General features: G+C 31.0%; 1 protein-coding gene across 1 annotated transcript in view; it reads left to right on the top strand.

Moving 5' to 3' along the window:
* LOC148226956 (uncharacterized) overlaps positions 1-20,476 on the top strand; it is a 63,997-nt gene extending 43,521 nt beyond the window's left edge. Inside the window, exons 2-10 of the mRNA XM_088202250.1 lie at positions 1,069-1,213; positions 1,282-1,391; positions 11,636-11,858; positions 11,926-12,098; positions 12,170-12,331; positions 17,047-17,227; positions 17,310-17,457; positions 17,527-18,220; positions 18,299-20,476. Coding sequence (XP_088058376.1) covers positions 1,069-1,213; positions 1,282-1,391; positions 11,636-11,858; positions 11,926-12,098; positions 12,170-12,331; positions 17,047-17,227; positions 17,310-17,457; positions 17,527-18,220; positions 18,299-19,546 — 3,084 coding nt within the window. The 3' untranslated portion in view covers positions 19,547-20,476. The remainder of the gene's footprint in view (positions 1-1,068; positions 1,214-1,281; positions 1,392-11,635; positions 11,859-11,925; positions 12,099-12,169; positions 12,332-17,046; positions 17,228-17,309; positions 17,458-17,526; positions 18,221-18,298) is intronic.
* The last annotated feature ends 357 nt before the right edge of the window (positions 20,477-20,833 follow it).

Consider the following 20,833-nt stretch of genomic DNA (forward strand, 5'->3'; position numbering starts at 1 on the left):
TTTAATGCGGCTCTGTTAAAAATACCATAAATCTACCTAATATATTAATATTTATTTATATAAAATTATCGATTGATTTAGATAAAATGTAGTTTGAGTCTGCTATATTTTGACGTAATTTAATACGAAATGTACAATTTTTCACTAATTTACTATATTGAAAAAATAGTAGGAACTGATTTATGATTGCAAATATAAGTTGATATGGTATTAAGCATCTCATAATATTTACATGATTTTTTATATCTACGTTATTTTATTCACTTTGCAAAATATTTTTCCCTTATTTGTATTATTTTTTTAATAAAAAAACATTAACTTTTACTTAATTTTAAAATATGTATTTTCATGTTATATTAATTTTAGAATAAACGTATATATAAAAAACTACAATATGATATGCCATACTTTTTTTAAATTAAAAATTTATAAGAAAATATTTTTTTATGTGATTTTTAGTTTTTTATGTCTAATATCTGCAATCTTGTTATAAATTTAAATTGAATAAAATATAACTACATAATGGTTGTTATTCAATAAATATACGCATTTAATACATATACGATAGTAGATTAATGCAAAAAAAAACAGCGGCTAAAACAACTATATGGTAACCACAGAACAAAGAATATTTTAACCAAAGTTACCATAAAACATATCAGTGATTCGCTCTACTATTAGGGGAGCTAAGACTAAAACATATTTTAAACACTGAACGAAAATATTTTTTTAGTAAATTATAAGTTAAATTGTAGGTTTGTTATAGCACTTATAATTTTGAGTGTTTTCTAATTCTCATTGGTCTCGTCAATTAATGTCAGATTTTCTTAGCAACGTTGTTTTAATTTTTTTGAAGTAAATAAGTTAACTTATGCGGCCTGTTCTACGGGTATAATTAAAACAATAGCATAATTAAACATTCTAGATTCTAGAACAAATATAGTGAATTTTATTTTATTTACTATATATACAATGTATGATGTTGTGTGTGGTCAGCATATTCGGAAACTTTGCAATATCATGCATTATCAACCTTTTTAATAATACATTCTTTTCTTTTGCCCACAGTTGGTCGGTTCGGCCGTCGGTCATTATGGAACGTACGCGTTCTATAAAGCTCTGAGGATAACGAGGAACGGCAATGATAGAATCATAGCCATAGGAGATTTTTTCTTCGTCAAGCTGTGGCAGGACTCGGAGCTTTTAGCTATCGGTGAGTACAATTTGTAATATTTTTAGAGTATGTCGGAACTTCCATGGCTGATTTTGTTACGGTTGTAGGGGAGCTACAGCTTTTGTGGACCGACAGAGGTGCAGGGAGGAATTTGGCGAGTTTGCGTCTATATTTTCTCCCTGAAAACACTCCCGCAGGAAGGTCGCACCATGGAGAGGTATTTAATTTAAATAATTCATATAATCACAATAATATTATAATTATTCATTAATAACTCAGTATAGTAAATTCAATATAAAGTATACGTCCATATATAGGCATTATAATATTATATTATTCATTAATTATTAATGAAAAAAAATAATAAATATATATTTAACAAGTTGATGTAATTTAAACGTATTATAAATACGTTTAACCCCTCCTTAACGTTACACCGGACGACTAGAACACATATTCCTATATCAAACTGTACACTGGCGGAAATTAACTTTTGCTCATATTATATATTTTAGTGTATAAATATCTAAAGATATTATTTTATTTGTCTATAAATCGATAAAAGTATAATATTATTTTGTTTTTTATAAAATAATATAATTAGCAATGATTTTAAATTGTAAATTTCAAATAATAGTAATAAACTATTATTTATAATATTATTCAAATGTTTTTTTTAAATTAATTTTATATAATATAAAAATAGTTTTTTTTATTGATTAATTATCTGAAGATTATACGCGTTTTTGATTATTATTAACGTTAGATTAGAGCTTAACAAATGAGTCATTTTTGATATCAATACTTAAAACATGTATATTAAATATTACCACACTTATCAAATAAATAAATATAATATAAACAAGTTAATACGCCGTTGCCTTTATCTATTTCTCAATAGCATTTAATTTGTGTGTCTATATTTGTACAGTTTCTCTTTTATTGAAAAGTAAATTGAATTACTTTTAATATTTAGTATTATTAATCATTATAATTTTTTACTCAAAAGTAAATTTATGTTATTTTTTAATAATCTAATTTATTTTTGAAGAATTAATTGTTTAATTTATATATCTGTATTAATAGTTGGTAAATTAATTAATTTTTTTATGTGTTCTATTTTTTCTTCACATATTCAATGCGTATCTCAAAGGTTATTAACTTCAATGTCACGTACGCATAATAGCGACTTTGTACCCCAAACTATTATTTAAAAGATCTCCGGATACATCACTTACCTACGAATGAACACATTTAATATGCATATATACATATACATACATTGCGACATACCATAATAGCCAAACATAATTAGGTCATTAATTTTCGTTCTCAGTTCTCGTTAAATTTCTCAACGCGCCTGTCCGAGATTGTTTGTTTTTTAAAATATAACAAAGATTAAAAGATGGAAAAATGGTTTCACATGTACGTGTACTCATTAATGTATATCGATTGGCAATGAGTTACTTTGTTCTATTTATTTGCCTTGAATACATATTATATGTTTTTCGGTGTATATGAAGATATAATTAGTTAAATTATTGATTTGTGTTTGTGTTTGTTATTATGAATGTTGTGATGTGATTGATAATAACAAGATAATGAAACGTGAGGTTACGAGGCGAAACAATGAGAAAATAATTATTTATGTATATTTCCATTTTATGTTTATTCTTTACCTCTTATGATAACATTGTGTTATTGCACTTATACATATTAGATGTATACTGGCGGAAAATTTGTCCCGTTGAAATTTTTCGACTCGCGGTGTTGACCATGAGAAGTTTTTATATATATACTTACGTTTTTTTACTTCAAATCGTTCCATATGTATGTATGTACGTTTTTAATCTTCAGTGACTAATCTTTGAAGATATAACCCGCATTCGATATACATACATACATAATTTATTATCTGTATAATTTGAATACGTACGTATTTTCGTCATTTTTTTACATACACTAAATTGATTTTTATCCGTAAGAAGTGTATGTATTAGCTTTCAGTTTAACCCATTCCAGCTTAGCGTTATAAATCGGTGTTTGTTTTCAATAAGCGGATATTGAACACAACATGATGTCGAACACAAAGTATCCGAAATTTTTCAAAGTAATCAAAACTACGTACTGCAGTGAAATACCCGTGAAATATGTTGAACATGTTTCAATCTTTAAAATTGTGTTTCGCCCGAGAAATATGTGTACACACACAGAGCCGGTTTGAGAAGAATTTTTAGCATCGTTCCGAAAGCAGATGTGAAAAGTGGTCGCCGTATCCAGTCACTACGACAATTTTATTATATGATTTTCAAATTAGCTACAATGTTAATTCTAAAGTAGATTGGAAAATCAGCCATTCAACTATTTTTAATGCATTTTTTATAATATAGTGCTTGTTAAACATGCAGTGACAATGAAATCTACAATTGGTAATATGGAGTTGATTATCAAAATAAATTAATTTTGATAGTTGCTAATGAATAAAATCAAAATTTAGTTTATTTTCCACTTTGTCATGGGTGTTCAGAACACATACTACTTATAAACCCGACCCTTTTATTTTAATTAAAATGTTTGCTATTTTTTTTTTTTTTTTTTTTAGATTAAATTAAGACCATCGTGGCCTAACAGGTTACCCCAATGCGCCACGATGGTCGAAAACAAATTTTAAATTTACAAAACAAAAAAAAACGTATATATACATAAATAGAACAATACTTAAAAATAATAAACATAACAAAAAATTATAAAATATCAAAATTAAATGAGACAAACTGGATCAGCTCCTTGTAGCTAACATTAAACAGGTCAATATGTAATGCAAGCGTATTAAGGAGCCGTATGGCCACAGCTATAGGCGAGTCGGCAAGTGCGGATGTCCTAGCCCTAGCAAAATATGATTAAAATTTCAGTAAAAAAACAAGCTTCTAATCTTTTTTTCGGTTAAAATGACATTTTTTGCTAATTTTGCGCTGCGCGGCGTTTTAATTTTTATTAATTTTTTAAGTCATTTTAGACCGATTTTGTTTTACCAATTATTAAAAAAAATCTATTATTGTGACTAGATATGTTTTTTCAAAGCAAAAAATAAATGTGAGTATTGGTTATATAGTATTTTGGTCTAAAAAGCGATTAACGTGACATATTTATAGAATCTGGCAAAAATCCTATTTATGCAACTATAACAGAGAATGAGAGTGAAAATGCTGTGTACCGCATAATTTTTTTTTCGCTGCGAAAAATAATATTTAACCATTGCTTAAAATTCTATTGACAAAAATATATGAGGCCACATATGGCACATGCGGTAGTAACTATAATATTTATCGAGTCATATGTGGCACTCTGCATTAAGAGTAAAAAATACAAATAAAATAAAATTAATTAAATAATAAAAAGATTAAAACAATAAATTACTTTCTAATAAACCTCTGCAGTATCCATTAGCTATTTTTACACATACGTTGAATCATCGTCAGTAGTAAATATGATCTTAACAATGCTATCCATTTTATTTTATTCTCCGCTTTATTTGTACTCCTTCCTTTGTCCATTTTTACTTATAAAATTAACTTGTAATTCTAATGGATCTTGTTTTAATTCTGATTCCGATGTTTCATTTATTATGATATAGGTACAGGTTTTTATATCGGTTCGAGAAAAATATCAAATTCAGCATTATCTGACAGATATTAGTCATCGCTTGTATCGGGTATGTTAAAAAAACATTTGTGGCAATAGAAATTGTTTAGATCCATTTTACATTAAAATAAAGAGTATTGCATGTAGTACCGTATATGGCCATACATGTTTATATCACTCAATATAATCAAAACCTTTACTGTACTCTGTGCCATATTTGGCCTTATAAAGAATTCTCATTTATGATATGATATCGATTGTAGAATTAATCAGTATGTTCTAAAATTTACTTTTCAATATCCAATGTTTCCCGATGTATATTTTTAAACATGTGTTGTACACTGACGTACTTTAAATGACTACCAATGGTTAACGCAGTTTCTGGTTTCGATTCCTGATAGAAAAGTGGTCGCAATTATTGTACCAAAAATGTCATTATGCAGCGAGACGAAACATAATCAGATAAAAGAGATTTTTTAAATTAAGCTGTGAGGTCATTTATGGCACTGTATGCAGTAATGGGTTAACCTTTTTTGGCACTTCTTTAGATTTGTGTATATTTATGAGTAGTGCAGATGTTTTATGTTTATGTCGCTGTGTTTTTTATTCCTTCTCTTGTATTTTGTTACTTATTCTAAACAATAAAACCAGTTTTATCTGGATAGGATTTGTAAATTAGTAAATAAAATCAGAGATATATCAAATGTAATAGTTGCAATGCTTGAAGTATCATTTGTTGATTATAAACACTACGAAATATATAATTCCCAATACTAATTTGGCAAAACATCAAATTTGTAAGTACGTATCTGCTGATATATTGATGGCGTACTTGTTGATCAATCATCATCCCCGGGCGCATTAGGGATAATAAAACACAGCCAAAAGAAAGCAGACGTCTCACTTCCCAGAAATCTTACAATAAACATGAATTAAAATAGAATATTTATAAAAAATACAATTAAGTACATCCATACTTACAGTTTATGAGTATAATTAAACTAATACGATCGTTTCGCGGAATATTTTTAAAAAAACTCAATATTTTTTTCAGTCATGTTGCGCATTCAAATAATTCTTGACGTTAAATAAAATGGCAATTTTACAGTACTGTGAAAATTAGCGTGTTTCGATTACCGTGAAAAAAATGACGTTGTAGTATTCACAAAATATCGAGTTGCAAAGCCATTGACAAGCCTCCAGTTGTACAATGTAGTACATACTCCCCTATAAACTATAGATGTTTTTTTCGCGTCGTGTTTAGAAAACCAAGTTAAAAATAAACATTATCTGGTTAGCCAATGATCTTGTCTCATAAGATTTCGTGAATATGTAGTATTGTGCAATGGTTTTAGTCACCCCTGATTTTATTTTTTCAAAAATTGAGACTTAACTGTTTCTTATCTGTTTTTATTTCACATAGTTTTATCATGTTCTCGAATTGATTATTTAATACGTATTTGAGCCAAAACACGATGTTTTTTTAATTGCCATTATGAAAAAACAGTTTTTTTTTATCAAATGTCTTATTCAACTATTTTGTGTGATATGTTTGATAAAAGAACAATAATAGAGGTATTTTACCTTAATATTTTTTTAGTAGATCACTAAATAATTTAATAGCGAAACAATATTAATTCTTGAATCCGAATTTATTATATGGATATATCAGTGACTACTGAATCTCTTAATTTAATTGAAGTTAAACATAACGGAAGTGCCGCTTCTATAGCTTGTATGGGTAAACCGTCACTGGTATTTATGAGTTTGATATAAGAGCTTAATGTCATTTTTGTTAAAATGTTTTAGTTATAATTCGATTTTTATGAATTTACTGCAGATTTTCATTAGATTGAGGATATAAATGATTGTTTTGTATATAATATACAAAGACAGGATCGTTAAATCTGACGGTGTTAAAAAAGTGTCAAATCTAATAACTCCTCGTGGGCGAGAGTAGAAAACGAGACTCAATTTATAATAATTAAAATAAAATATATTTTAATTCTTGAGCTGCTTTTAAAATAATGTCGAGGTTTGGTTTATATTATATAATATCATAACAAAGTTGCGTATTCATCGAAAATATACCTTTTTAAAACACACAATGTCAAAGAAAGTTATAATTATATTCTATTATCGCACATTGAATTTTTATTGTTATATTCAACATATTTATTTCTGTACAAAAGTAATTATAAAAATAAACAAGAAGTAAAAATCAACTTGAGCGACCTGTGTTTAATTTTGTCGTCGCTTACCGATTATGCCTAATTATGTCATAATTATTTTCTCATTATTTTTTTATACCAAATACATATCCCACTTAATATACAAGTCATTTCGCGTCGCCATAGCAACTGTTCGCTTCGCCCTTACCCTATCTCGCGCCACATCCACCGCAACCATCTCCCCATCTCGCGTCTACGTGTGTATTTTATAATTAAACTACAGGTTTAATGGCATATGTGTTTTTAAACTTTCAAACCCGAATAACAAATATGTGCTATTGATCTTTCGAGTTAACGTACACAGTTTAGACTGAAAAGAAAAAGTAAATTGTAGGTAAAATCATTTGCGACGCGTATACGTATTAAATCACAATGGCCTTCTCATTACGTGTGAACCTGTATATTTACTATTATTTTTTAAACGCACTACTTACTACTCGTTCTTTTGTACCGTTCGCTTCCGCCAGTGAGTTGGAATTATTGTTTAGAGCAAAATGTCGCACTCCACGAATCCTTTCCGTGTAATACTGTTTTCATTCGTGACTTTCTCTAAATTTTTGACTCAAATAGTCAAAATATATAATCGACAGTTTCTTAACCGCCCGAGAACCGATACCATTTCACTGTGTGCGTACGTACGTGTATTGTACGCATTGTGAAATTTTGCAAAGGGTCGCTCTTTGTTGAAAGCGCATGTACTCATATCCCTAAAACGTTTTTCTTGATAATATTCGATTATACTCAATTTTATTTAAAAGTAAATAAAATAAAAAAATAAAATGTTTGTAAGCCCTGACATTTACATTAATATGTTTGTTCAGTAAATTGTTTCAAATAATATTTGTACACCTATCGGGCAATATCTGAAAAAGTCAAGGTTTGAAACTTTGCTATATAAAAATATAATTTTGACATATTGCTACTAATGACATCTGTTGACTTTGTTAATAATCATAAATTGTAAAAAATTGTATTGAGACCTTTTATATTATGTCCATGTTTAATTTGTTATCATTTAATCGGTTTAAATTACTTTTAAACAAACATAATATCCGTATAGTTATTATTATTATTATTTATGAGTAACACGTTCTATGCTACGGATAAATATAAAAATTAGTCAATCCTGTGACATTTTTTCTGAGAAATATTACAATTAGGCATTCAAAATTAATTTTAAAATTATTATAAATATAATTAATATTAATTTTGCGTGCTGTTCAGTATTGCCATATAGTGAATTGATTTGCCGCATGTAACATATTTTATAATAGTTTTTTTTATTGTTTGTGTTTGTGCAAGAACGTCATTATTTCGATTTCATTAACCCTTTCACCGCGGATGGATTCTATAGAAGTCATCAAGAAAATCGCCAATACTCATTAGGCACCTAAAGGTGCCGTAAACCTTTGAGCCTAATAATATGGTAATATAGTATAATTTAATGCTGTAAATCACTTGAATTTATTGAACCATAGTATTTTTTAAATATGACATGAATAGGTGCCTCCCCCACTTATAAATTTCGAAATGGCGCACAAAAATAACAGTTGCAGTGAAAGGGTTAAAATTCATGGTATTTCATTAAATGACATGCATTTTTCTGGCCAAATTCGAGTCAAAAGCAATAAAATCATGCCGTCGTCGTCGCAGTGGAAAGACTTTTTCTAGAACAGAGTTACAATAAGTGAAAATCAGATGAAGCATATCTAAATCGAATTTTGGCCAATAGGAGAGCGCAAAAAACAATTATCACTTCTCAGAAGTCAAAAATTCACGTCAAAAGCAATAAAATCATGTAGGCACCTTCACAGTTAGAACGCTCAGTAATCTGGCGTTCACACTACGCCGACGCCGTTTTATGAATATTGTCTGGATATTTACAGTAAAACTGTATCATATAAACAGAAACACACGTTTTTTTAGTTTTTTTATAAAACTTTTTTGTATACCTAAATTGTTACTACCTAGTTTTTAGGTTGTTTTCTTGAAATTGTAACCACACGCGTTTTTTTATAAGTTATGTAAAATTTAATATCATAATGACTTGAGAATTTCTGGTTTAGACAATGGCGTAGCTAGGGTGTATTCCGCCTGGGGCGATCCTTAAAATTGCCGCCCTTATACATTTTTTTGCAGGGTCATAAAATCAGTATTTCTTAAAATAATTAATTGGTTATTGTTAAGCTATTGCTATTCGTAGATATATGTCTAGATTATCTCTTTATCATCGCATATCAAACTGCTTACTTTTTAAATACGCCTTCCATCTTTAGAAAAAATATTTTTAATAATATAAAAGGTCACTATTGAAAATTTATATAATTATAAGGTAAAGAATTTATAAAAAATATGTTACAAAACACCGCACATAAAAATCCAAAAACTTAAAAAAAAAATAGAAATGCAACAGTCACGACAAATAAATAGGCATACTGGTTGAATCAATTATATTTTCATTGAATTCCTTAATGCTTATTGAATACATACTTATATTTAAACACATGTGATTCAAACTAAACTTATTCAATGAGGTAGTGATAAATAATTCGTCAATTTGTAGCGATTCTGGAGTTTTTTCACATATGGCAACACTGATATGCGAAGTTTGTATGGGAGCATCGTGATGAAAATAAAAAGTTATATTTAAAACCCAAATTTAACATTTTTTTCTGTTTTCCAGTGATGACAATATCTTTCCTTTAATTATTTTTATAATATGATTTCCCTAAATCTCATGAAACAGTCGTAAAACAGTTGACGTCAACTGACGTCTGTAGCATAGCATCGAAAGGGTAAAAAAAAGTAAGAAAAAATAATATATATATATTTTTTTAATCTTTTTGCTTTCGATATTAATGTGAAATTATTTGTCTCGCTTTTTTATTTTCAATTTGATTTGATTTTTCATGTGTCCTTGTTCGAAGACCAAAATTTCATCAAACAATTCATTTGACAGCGTTTTAAAAGTAAAACAGTTATAGTTTCAATTACAGGCCATATACAATAAAATCATTATCCTTTATTTATTAATTTGTTGTAAATCTTCCGTTGCGAAATAACAGGCGTTGACCAATGCGTTACAACGAAGTAAACACAATCGACACCTACTAAATAAATAGTGAAACACCAGACCGAAATCAAAGTCTGTAAGTCAGTAACATTTGTTGATTATGAACTAATTATTACAGCTTACAACCAATATATGTCACTATGCAAACCTAGCTCGATTTTATTTTAATTATTCATCCGTGAGATAAGAAAAATCTTGGAAAACCTAATCTATGATGACCGATCAGAATTATAATTATATATTATAATCACTAATGCCGATATCCCAGACACAATAAAATTAAATCAGTAACATCTGTTTTATTGATTATAAACTGTTATTACAACTTACGCTCAATAGATGTCACTATGCAAACCTAGTTTGATTTTATTTTAATTATTCATCCGTGAGATAAGAAAATCTAATCTATGATGATCGATCAGAATTATAATTATATTATAATCATTAATGCCGATACCTCAGAAACCCATGTCTTTCAGGTATTAGCCACTGACTTGATATGTTTTGTTACACCCACATTCTCTCCAGATAAGATTTTATACTTACATTACATCAGTGTTTATTTTTAAGTTTTTTTCTAGGGCCTTGAATATTTTGTAAGCATCTTGTGGTATATTACTTCAGTAGAAATATTACTGCTTGAAATTGCTTTGTTAAATATAAATCGTCCAGGGACGAATCTTAAGCATATCTCTCTTTTGTACAAATTTAATCTCATAAATCGGCAATGCACGATTTATCTACACACCATTTTTATAAAGGAAACTTCTTTTAAAATATATATAAATACAAAAAAATAGTGATTATCCTGAGATCAGTTTGTTATTTTGTATGTAAATAAAATTATTTTATCTTATATATGAATGAAAAAGGTGCAAAGTTCTCGTAGTGTTTTATTGTTACAAAACAATACCAACGGGAAGCTTAATAATGACTAACGCAGAAGACGGAAGCCAATTTATTGGCTTTACGCCAAATTTTATTTAAAAGTATATTGCAGTTAATCCATTGCCTTTTTTCATTTGAAATATATTAGTTGTGAAGTATTTGAAGATGTCGATTAAAAATTTATTGTTTTGATAAATAAAAATTGTAAATAATAATAATAGTTATATGAATAAACAATAGCCGGTATGTCGTAATGAATTATTTATCATGTAACGGTTACATTACTAGAGGTTACATTGTAACCTCTAGTAATTTAGAAAGTTTTTTTTTTTTAATATATTTGGAGTACATTAACATTTTTTTGAAATACCTGTCTATTGAAGCTACAAACTGCGTATTCCAGCCGTTTTTTAGACCGAGTACTAATTCAGAGTGGTTAAAGGAAAATATTCTTTAATGCTATATAAAGAAAATAAAATTTAAATAAAAATAAAATTCAAGTCCTGTCCGTCTTTTGCATTATTGTAATGGGCACGGAAGCTGTTAAAAATTATAATTTTTCAGATATATTATTCTATTTTACATCAGTTTTATATGTAAAAATAATGGCATATTTCATTGTTTTAGGACGAAGTCGTAGGCATATCGGAGAGAGTTGTCGTTCGAGCCGAAGAGTTATTAAATTGGGTCTGCGATGGACGAGGGTGGAGATGGGGCCTTCGCGCCACATGGGTCGGAGATTGTGCCCCAACTCCCGAAATCACCTCGCCCTCTCCATCTGCTCCCCCATCTCTGCCCGCATCTAACAAACTTGATTTTTCCGACATCGACAAAGAAAAAGCTGAAATATGTAAGTATATGCAATTCAACGAGTGATTGATAATGAAATTATTTATATGACGATTTTGTTTTATTAGTGGATCCCTCGTCGTTCGCCGTAGTCGTGTTCTCGTATCCCCGCTATTGCCGATACAGAGCCATGGTCAAAAGATTGAACGGCATCGCCGAACATTGGCTGCACGATCCTTTAGTAGCGACTTTGGGAGGATATGCAGCCCCTACCAAAAATACAAGAATTCTGTATTGTAGAGTAAGTATTTGAATCGTCATTGCGATGTTTATGTAGATGTTGTATTGATTTGTTATGGTTATTTATTGTAGGAAACTTTTGAGTATCCAGAGTTGGAGGGGCACGAGTTTGTGTGTAATCATATGGCTCCACGATTGAAAGGTCGCGGTGTTCGAGGAAGGAAACGGAGAGCGAGATCTGCTTCTAGATCTTCAGCTAGTGATTCTTCAACGAGCAACAACAGAGCTTCGACGGTATGTGTAGATTGTTATGAAATTATATATTTTTTCTAATATTGAGTCCCGATTTTAGTGCAGTATGATTTGAATACTACAACTTTACAAATAAATCAGATAATTTTTATTTTATTTTATTTATAAATCAGAGAGATGAAGCAGTGGCTAGAGTCACTGCTTATCTTGTAAAGGTTGTGGGTTCAAATTTTACATATGAATCAGTGGCGTGCCGTGACTTTTAAAACAGGGGACTAGGTATGGAAAAAAATATATTTCAGTCAGCAAATAACATATGATGTATTTCATATTTACATTAATTTTTTATGTATTATATTTCTCTATTTCAACCATACATTTATTTATTTTAAATCTTCCGTTGTAACCTGACAGACTTAAGTCCAATACGTTACAATGAGGTAAATCTGTACCAACTGGGATATAATAAATACTTACAAGTAAGTATTAACTACCAAAGTCTAAAATCATAAAGAAAGATTATAAAAAGATATTGGAAGAAGCATTTTTTTATTAAAAAAGCAATAACAAATTTTTATTAATCTATAACACCATAAATAAATGGTACGAATAAATTAACTGAAGATGGTAGGACTGAATAAATTGAAACTAATTACGTGAATTTTCAAAATCATTTATTTATATGCAATTCTTATCGCTATTTTGAAGAAATTTATTAATTACTGTGTCGAATAAAATTGTTCGATTTTGTATTTTTCAAATAAAACTTTTTCTTTCGACATTAGTGAAAGCGTGAAAAGCCTGGCTTTAGCCTGAGTATTGCGAACTGATGTTTTTATGCATTTCAAATATGAGAAGGTACGTTCGACTGTTGAAGTACTGACTGGAATAGTGAAGATCGAGCAACAAAGCTTATACATTTCTGAAAACGCTTCTTCCTTTCTGAATTTCATAATCCCCGTAACCGTAGAAAAATCTAATAGACTGTGTCAATTCACATTTCAAATTTTATGAATCAAATAAACCTCCATACATCGATTTCAGGGGAAAAATTTCATAGGGAAATGAAGATATAATTTTGGAAAATTTTTTACAATCAACTAATTTTATAAACTGTAGTTTCTTTAAATCTTACATGTGTCAAATATCTCATTAAATAAGCGCTGATAAATTTTGTCGATATTAGCTAAATCATCTTTACGTTTTGTTTTTTTGATGGATTAATAGCTTTTCTGTCTTTTCCTAAAAATCGAAATCTTTACGATAATGCATAAGATTTAGCAGCCATAAACGTATTTGTATTCCAGTTATCTAAATCAGGGATGGCCAACCCGCAGCCTGTGGGCTGCATTTGAACATCCGGCCCGCGAGATTCGTCACACTTTTACAAAATATATTTATTTTATAATGGCCAAAGTAGTGAAAACCAATGTATTAAAAATACATTATTTGCGCATTCATATATTCAATAATTAACTGTCGAAATTATGAGAAAAAATTAACTTTGATTTTAAAATAATATTCTTGCGACATGACAGATATATATTTCTTTACAATGTACGTTTAGTATAATCTATGTTTACATGTAAGAATAATAATGAACACGATAATAATAACTTATTATGTTTCAATTTTTCACTCCAAAAAAATGTCTAGTGTATCTAAATTTAATATGGGGATATAAAATTTTATGTGGCCCGCGGAGTTATAATGCATTTCCGAAGCGGCAAGCAAGATCATTTGGGTTGGCCATCCCTGATCTAAGTCGTCGACCATATTAGCAAAAAATTCGATTAATTCAAGTTTATTCTCATATATAGTTGGAAATCGTTTCTTAACACATTGTTGTCGAGTGATTTCGCGCATTGTTTTAAGCCTGACGCGGGCCATTTTTTACCAGCCGCGGAATTTTTCGGAAACGAAGATATTCCGCGTTTTTTTTCGGAAACTCGCCATAACTTTTATACTATACAATATAAAATTATGAAATTTTAAACACAGACTTACCATAAACAGTACTATCAAATGAAGAAAAAACATGGAGGTTGACAGTTTTATATTCACTGGAAACTTGCGTTTATTTTGCACATAAAAGTATTATAAAAATGTATGTAATAAAAAATCGAATTAAACACTAAATAAAACTAAAATATGTCACAATTTGCATTTATGAATAGTTTTTCAACGTATGATATTTCTAAAAACACGTACCTCTGTGTAGAGGTATGTCAAAAGGTACATAGCCACACTTTTGGTCCAAAACAAAATTCATCGTCAGATTTATTTTCATCGGGTGAAAACATTTCGGGGTGTAGAACTATTTTTTAGAGACAACCGAACGACCGAACATTTACGCGTAACTGTAATGATATATTTTTTTTTATAACAAGTCACAGATGTCGCAATGACCGTTGCTTGTTATCTACCCCAGGTCAAGTTTCATTGGAATTTGTTTTGTTTTCTCACTCCCGACCATCCCTTCTTTTACATTAGGTAGAAAGTAATTCCTCGAAGCCATCTTGAATAGAATTGAACATAATGGAAAATATTTGGGATAACAGGAATTTTTATAGTTCGTTATTTAACTTTGTGTACGGTATAAAAATTCAATATCAAAATTAGTACGATACATTTGGTGGAACTGTAATAAATGCGCCGACGAATAAAATAATGTCTTAATTAAATATCAAAGCAGTGACATCTAGCTGCTGACAACAAAAAAAAATGCAGTTCAAATTACACGGATAAACACGTGAGCCGACTTCTAGCAACAGACTACAAAAAACGGTTTTTTACGGGTCCCGCAATCCAGCAGCAGTTCCGCAAAAACGGAAAAATCCGTGTCCCGACAACAATGTGTTAACCTCGGATGCAATTAACGCGTTAATGCTTCTCGAATCTATCCCAAAAATATTTTTTTAAATATGTTATTTCAGTGAAATCATAACGGAATATATTTTCTCCGGTAAATATATATTTTTACCAGAGAAAATATAATTTATCTGCAGGTGCTAGTAAAATTATATGATTTCAACTTTTGCATATGTAGTACACCCAACTCTTTTTTTACACGGTGGATACGTTCCAAAAAAACCGTGTAAAAAAGTGATAGAATACATAAGAAAATCAAAGATTGGTTCCTTGAATATAAAAAAACTTGTTGTTTGAAAAAAATAACATTTTAGTACAAAAAATCATGTAAAAAGGGTAATAATAAAAACCAAATAAATAAATTCTAAAAATATTTTTAATAAAATATTATACATATGTACGTATTTTAATTAAGGAAAAATAATACAATATATGTATGTAAAATGTACTAGTCATCGCTACTTGATAATTTACGTGCACATTTATGAGGGACTGAACAAAATTCACTTTCATTGCTGGAAATTTCTGACAACAGTAGCAATGCGATACCGTTTATTCAAACATCGGGACGGACGCAATAACACGCAAAATTGAAAATATGAAATATAATTGTTTCTGGAAATCGTGTTAGAACAAATAATTCGTGTAAAATATAGTAAAAATATGAAATTTATTATTTTTTTGGCCGTGTTATTTCAAAATCGTATAAAAATATTCGTGTAAAATGCGACTGAAACGCCATTAGACATAAAAATTGGACTTTTATCTATTGGAGAAGGGTGATGTTCTCCGATGAGAACAAAATTAATTTATTTGGGTCAGATGGAGCGCTTACGTTTGTCGTCGAAGGGGTGAAAAATAGTGAGATTATTGTATTCAGCCAACTGTGCGAAATCCAGGAAGCCAAATGATCCGGGGGTGCTTTTCATATTTCAAAGTGGGAAATATACACATTTTCAACGGAACGGTAAAGACGGCGGCTTACAAAATCTTTTTTTCAATCCCTTCGATGGTATAACACCTGGGCTCAAATTTGGACTGCATCTTCATGGATGATGCTGCACCCTGTCATTGGGCGAAAATAATCCGCTATTTTTTTTTTTAAATAAATTTTATCAATATCTTAGAAATGAGATTAAAAATTAAAATAAAATTAATTTTTTAATAAAAGATTTCTAATTACAAGGAAAAATGCTGAATTAATCGTTAGACTGGCCCGGGAACAGTCACAATGTGAACCTTATTGAAAATCTTTGGAAAATAATAAAGAAGAAAATTAGAGTGCACTAACCATCTAATATATAAAAACTAAAAGAAATGATTGAAAAAGTGTGGTACGAAGAAATTGACAATAAATAAATTTATATTCAAAATTTGCTAATATCCTCATATTAACAAATTTCGAAATAACGCGCAATAATATCAGTCGCGGTGAAAGGGTTAGTTTCATAAAAATGCTTGTGTGAACCATCGTTCATCAGTTGACAATGAATACTATAATTAGCACACATGAACAACAAAACAATGACTAAATAAACTCAAGAGTTAATCACAACAAATCGAGAGTTTTGAGTCATTAATTTTAACCAATTACAAGGCAGAATTTTAGCATACATAACAACTTATAAAAACATGGGTTAATATCAGTGGCGTTCCGTCATTAAACTAGTTCATTAAAATCTTTTACTTCCCCTCGGAAGCACCTATTTATGCCATAAGTTATTTAAATATTATTTCAATAAATTAAAGTGTTTTTCAATCTTAATTTATACAAAAAAAAACATTACAAGACTCAAAGGTTCATGACACCTTTATTGCCAATTTTCTTAATGATTACTATAGGTGTCATATAAATTTCAAATAAATTTAATAATGTGCGTTTTTAGCCCCAAGGCGTTAAGAGCGGTCTACGTAGTTCGGCACCATCGCCGGCTCCTTCACATACTTCCACTCCAACGTTGCCAATCACATCAAAGTCTGAAGAGCGAATGTTTATGCAAAAGCTAAGGACATTTTGCAAATCAAATAACACGCCCATGGCCAAAATTTCATTTCTTAGCAGTAAAGGTTTGTAAAATTTCTTGTGATTGATTTATTTTCTAGTTTCGTATATACTTATATCAACTATACAATGATTATTATGTTACAGTTAACTTATATCAACTATACGTTGCTGTGCTTAAAGAGGGAGGTTTTGACGAAGTTTTAAGGCCCAACGGATGGAAGAGACTTCTTTCGGATCTCGGTGCACCGAGCACTAGTAGTCATGCTTCGTTAGTTCGTCGTCATTACGAAAGGTTAGTTTTTTTTTAAATCATACTTAATTTCGTTTCAAGGTAATCTTATAACGTAAATTAATATTCTAGATTATTACTGCCATTTGAAAGATTCGAAAAGGGTCTTACGCCTACACCATCCAAAGCCAGCTCTAACGGTAGTTCTAGTAATTCGAGCACGCCCGTGAAGCACGATAAGAAGAAACTGAACTCGCATTCGATTCCGATAGCGACGATCGATATATCCGATTCGCCCATTAGAGAAATTTCACATTCCATAAACGAAAAGTCTTTGATACCGAGATTGCGCACGCCGCCGCCCACAAAGAAAAAGAAGTCCGATCATTTGCTGAACGGAAAGAAGTCTGAGAAAAAACGATCATCTCACGACGGGTTTACGGATAAAGAGAGGCGCCGGTACGAAAAGATGAAAGCGAAGGCGGAACTGACCGCTAAAGAAAATATGATCGCTAAGGAAGAGAGCGACGAAGATAATACGGTGCCAGAGAACCACTTCGATCCGTCTAATATATTGAATTTGAATATTGAAAGAGACGAAGATAAGGATTATATAAATGTTACGATGTCTGCGGTTGATTTGAATCAAGAGTTTTTGGATTCGTTGCCGAAAGCGGAAGAAGTTGAAGTTACCGTGGAACAACCGAGAAGAACGATTAGCGTTGTGCCTCCGGAAAAGTTGATGGGCAAAGAACAGAGTTCGATACAAGGACTGTTAGGACTCGCAAACGCCGTTAACGGAAGCTCATTACCGACTCCTGATAAGGTATTAATTTTACTATTATGTAGTAATGATTCATGTATGTTGGAGAATTATTAATAATTTTTTTTTTATGTGTTTCAGTCATCTGCGATTCGTTCCCGGCCTTCGAGTTTGAGAAGCGTTCGAGTCAAACCCGGCAGACAAGGCAATTCTTCAAATTCACCGCCAGCGGCTATAGCGATACCTCCGCCGTTACCTCCCTCGCAGCCCACCGTCACCGTCTCCGTAGACGACGATATCATAGAAGTTCCTTACAAACCCAAAAGTCCAGAAATAATTGACTTAGACCTTTACGAATCTCCAGAGAGTCCACAATCAGCAAAAAGAAAGAAGCTGGATATATTGAAGAGGGGAGGATTGGAAGTGACGACGGTGCGAGGATGTTGGCCTGTATTAGATCCGGCGTTCCAGCAACATATTTTGAATCGGGCGCAGTTCCACACAATGTATAGCGCCTACACGCCGGGATCGACTGAAGGATTTTCGCCGCCTAAAGTCACACAGGGGAAGTCGATATACGGTTCTTCCAGTCCAGAGAAGACGGTGTATGGTAATCCTAAAGATCCTTTTATGCCTCCTCCGCACGTCCTCCAAGGCACGGCTCCGAGAAAGTTAATATGCTCTCAGCGCTCTCCTATAGGCGCCGAAATCTTGGATTTGACCATCAAACCGGCCGTTGAGATAATGCGAGTTCCCGGTATAACAGAGCAACCCCAAAATCTAACCGCTAAGAAAATAGTGCAATGCGTCAATAACGAACCTCGACAGATCAATCCCGCTTTGGAGATCACTTTAGTGGCCAAGAATAAACCGCCAAGACCGCCTCAAAAAAGATCTTCGACCGGAAAATTTATGTCGAATAAAACTCCCTACGTAAATGCCACCATTCCTGGCATGATGCCTCGTAGTCAGAATCCGTCGCCCAAGAATCACACGAATCATTCGGCAGCGGCGAATTTGGTGATACCAAATTATCAAGTATCTTCGAGTACTGTCAACGCGGGAAATGTGTCTCCGAATAACGCTTTAACGGCAAATATCACTTCGAGTTTGCTGCAAGGAGCCGGCGGAACGTTACTCCAAATGGCGTCTTCTTCTGCCAAAGCTACTTCGACTATTGGATCGTTACCGTTGGCCTCCTACCTAGATAATTCTTTATACGTGAGCGCTTTATATAGTACCTTAACGGGTCAGATAAATCCGGCGCTGCCGGATCAACACAAATTGGCCCACATGTACAACGAGTTCGTCTCCGGGAATCTGATCAATCGCTACCCCGGCATGACGACACCGCCTGGCGTCGTCGCCACTCCGACTTCCAAAACTTGAAAGCGAAGTTAAGACGCAAGTTACCCTCGATGTTTTTAAAACAATTTGTATTCAAATATTGATCTCGTTTTGATGTATATTCATAATGTATCAAAGATTTGTAAGAGCTATAAATAATCTTTTTTGTGGCTTGTGATGTTACAACTTCAATTGTGATATGTAAAAAAAAAGTGAATATTACCTGCCATAAATTATGTACATGCAGTTCGATGATTTGTTTTAAGTTTGTTAATTTTAAGTTATGTTTTAAAAGGTCGAGACATGGGACCATGATTATTTTGAAAAAAAGTCGTTCGTTTACCGGCAGGGTATAACCATGTTTACCTCCGTTTTATTGATTTATTGTTGAAGCATATGATCGTATATATGTTTCTCGTCGTTCTGTCTCATTGAAGAGATTTTTATCATTGTATATTAAAAACTATATATCATTTCTAAAATGCAACGTATGCATTGCAAATATATATATACAATATATATATATGACACAGTTGTGCATAATGTCCAATACTGTAAATATTATAGTAACTTTCAATAGTCCAGTTTTTCTCGTACATATGCACAAGCAACGATTAGCGTATAATTATATTTAAAATAAAGGTACGATTAAAATGTAATACATTATAAGCAGTATTTTACAATTTGAATGTATTTTTTTACGTCAATGTTACAGACGCACAAAAATTTTTTTTATAAAAAAATGTTCACTTTGCATAAGGACCGTGTTTTTATTATCGTTTTTTGGTTCGTCATATTTACATTCAAGGACTGATGTAATACTGCTCTGTATTGTCTTAAAAATTAGTAATATTTGTAAAAATAATAATTGTGATTTCTGACTTTGTTTTAGGTTATAGGTAGCACGTAATGATTGTTAATTGTATATACATTATACCTCTTGCAAATTATTAAAATTTTATGTAAAGATCAGTTTTATTTAATTGTTCTGCCTTTTGTCATACAATATATACGGTACAGTGAATGTTTATTACCAGTAAATATATTTTCACTGGCATTTCAGTGAAATCGTATCGGAATACGTTTTCACCATAGATTTATATTTCTACTAGTGAAAATATAATTTCATTAACAAAAACCCATGTCAAATAAAATACAATTTTTTTTTTTTTAAATAGTTGTAGAGCTACACATATACGTATGGAAGCGAGAAAATTCACCACCGTTCACAACGAGGGTAAATTTTGACCCCCAGGCTTTTCTCGAAATTATGCTACTTTTACAACAGAAAATTATTTAGCTAATCATCTGACATGTGTTTTCATACAT

This window comes from Plectrocnemia conspersa, unplaced genomic scaffold, assembly GCF_051122295.1.
Source record: "Plectrocnemia conspersa isolate PC_06_02 unplaced genomic scaffold, ASM5112229v1 ptg000013l, whole genome shotgun sequence".
Taxonomy (NCBI): Eukaryota; Metazoa; Arthropoda; class Insecta; order Trichoptera; family Polycentropodidae; genus Plectrocnemia; species Plectrocnemia conspersa.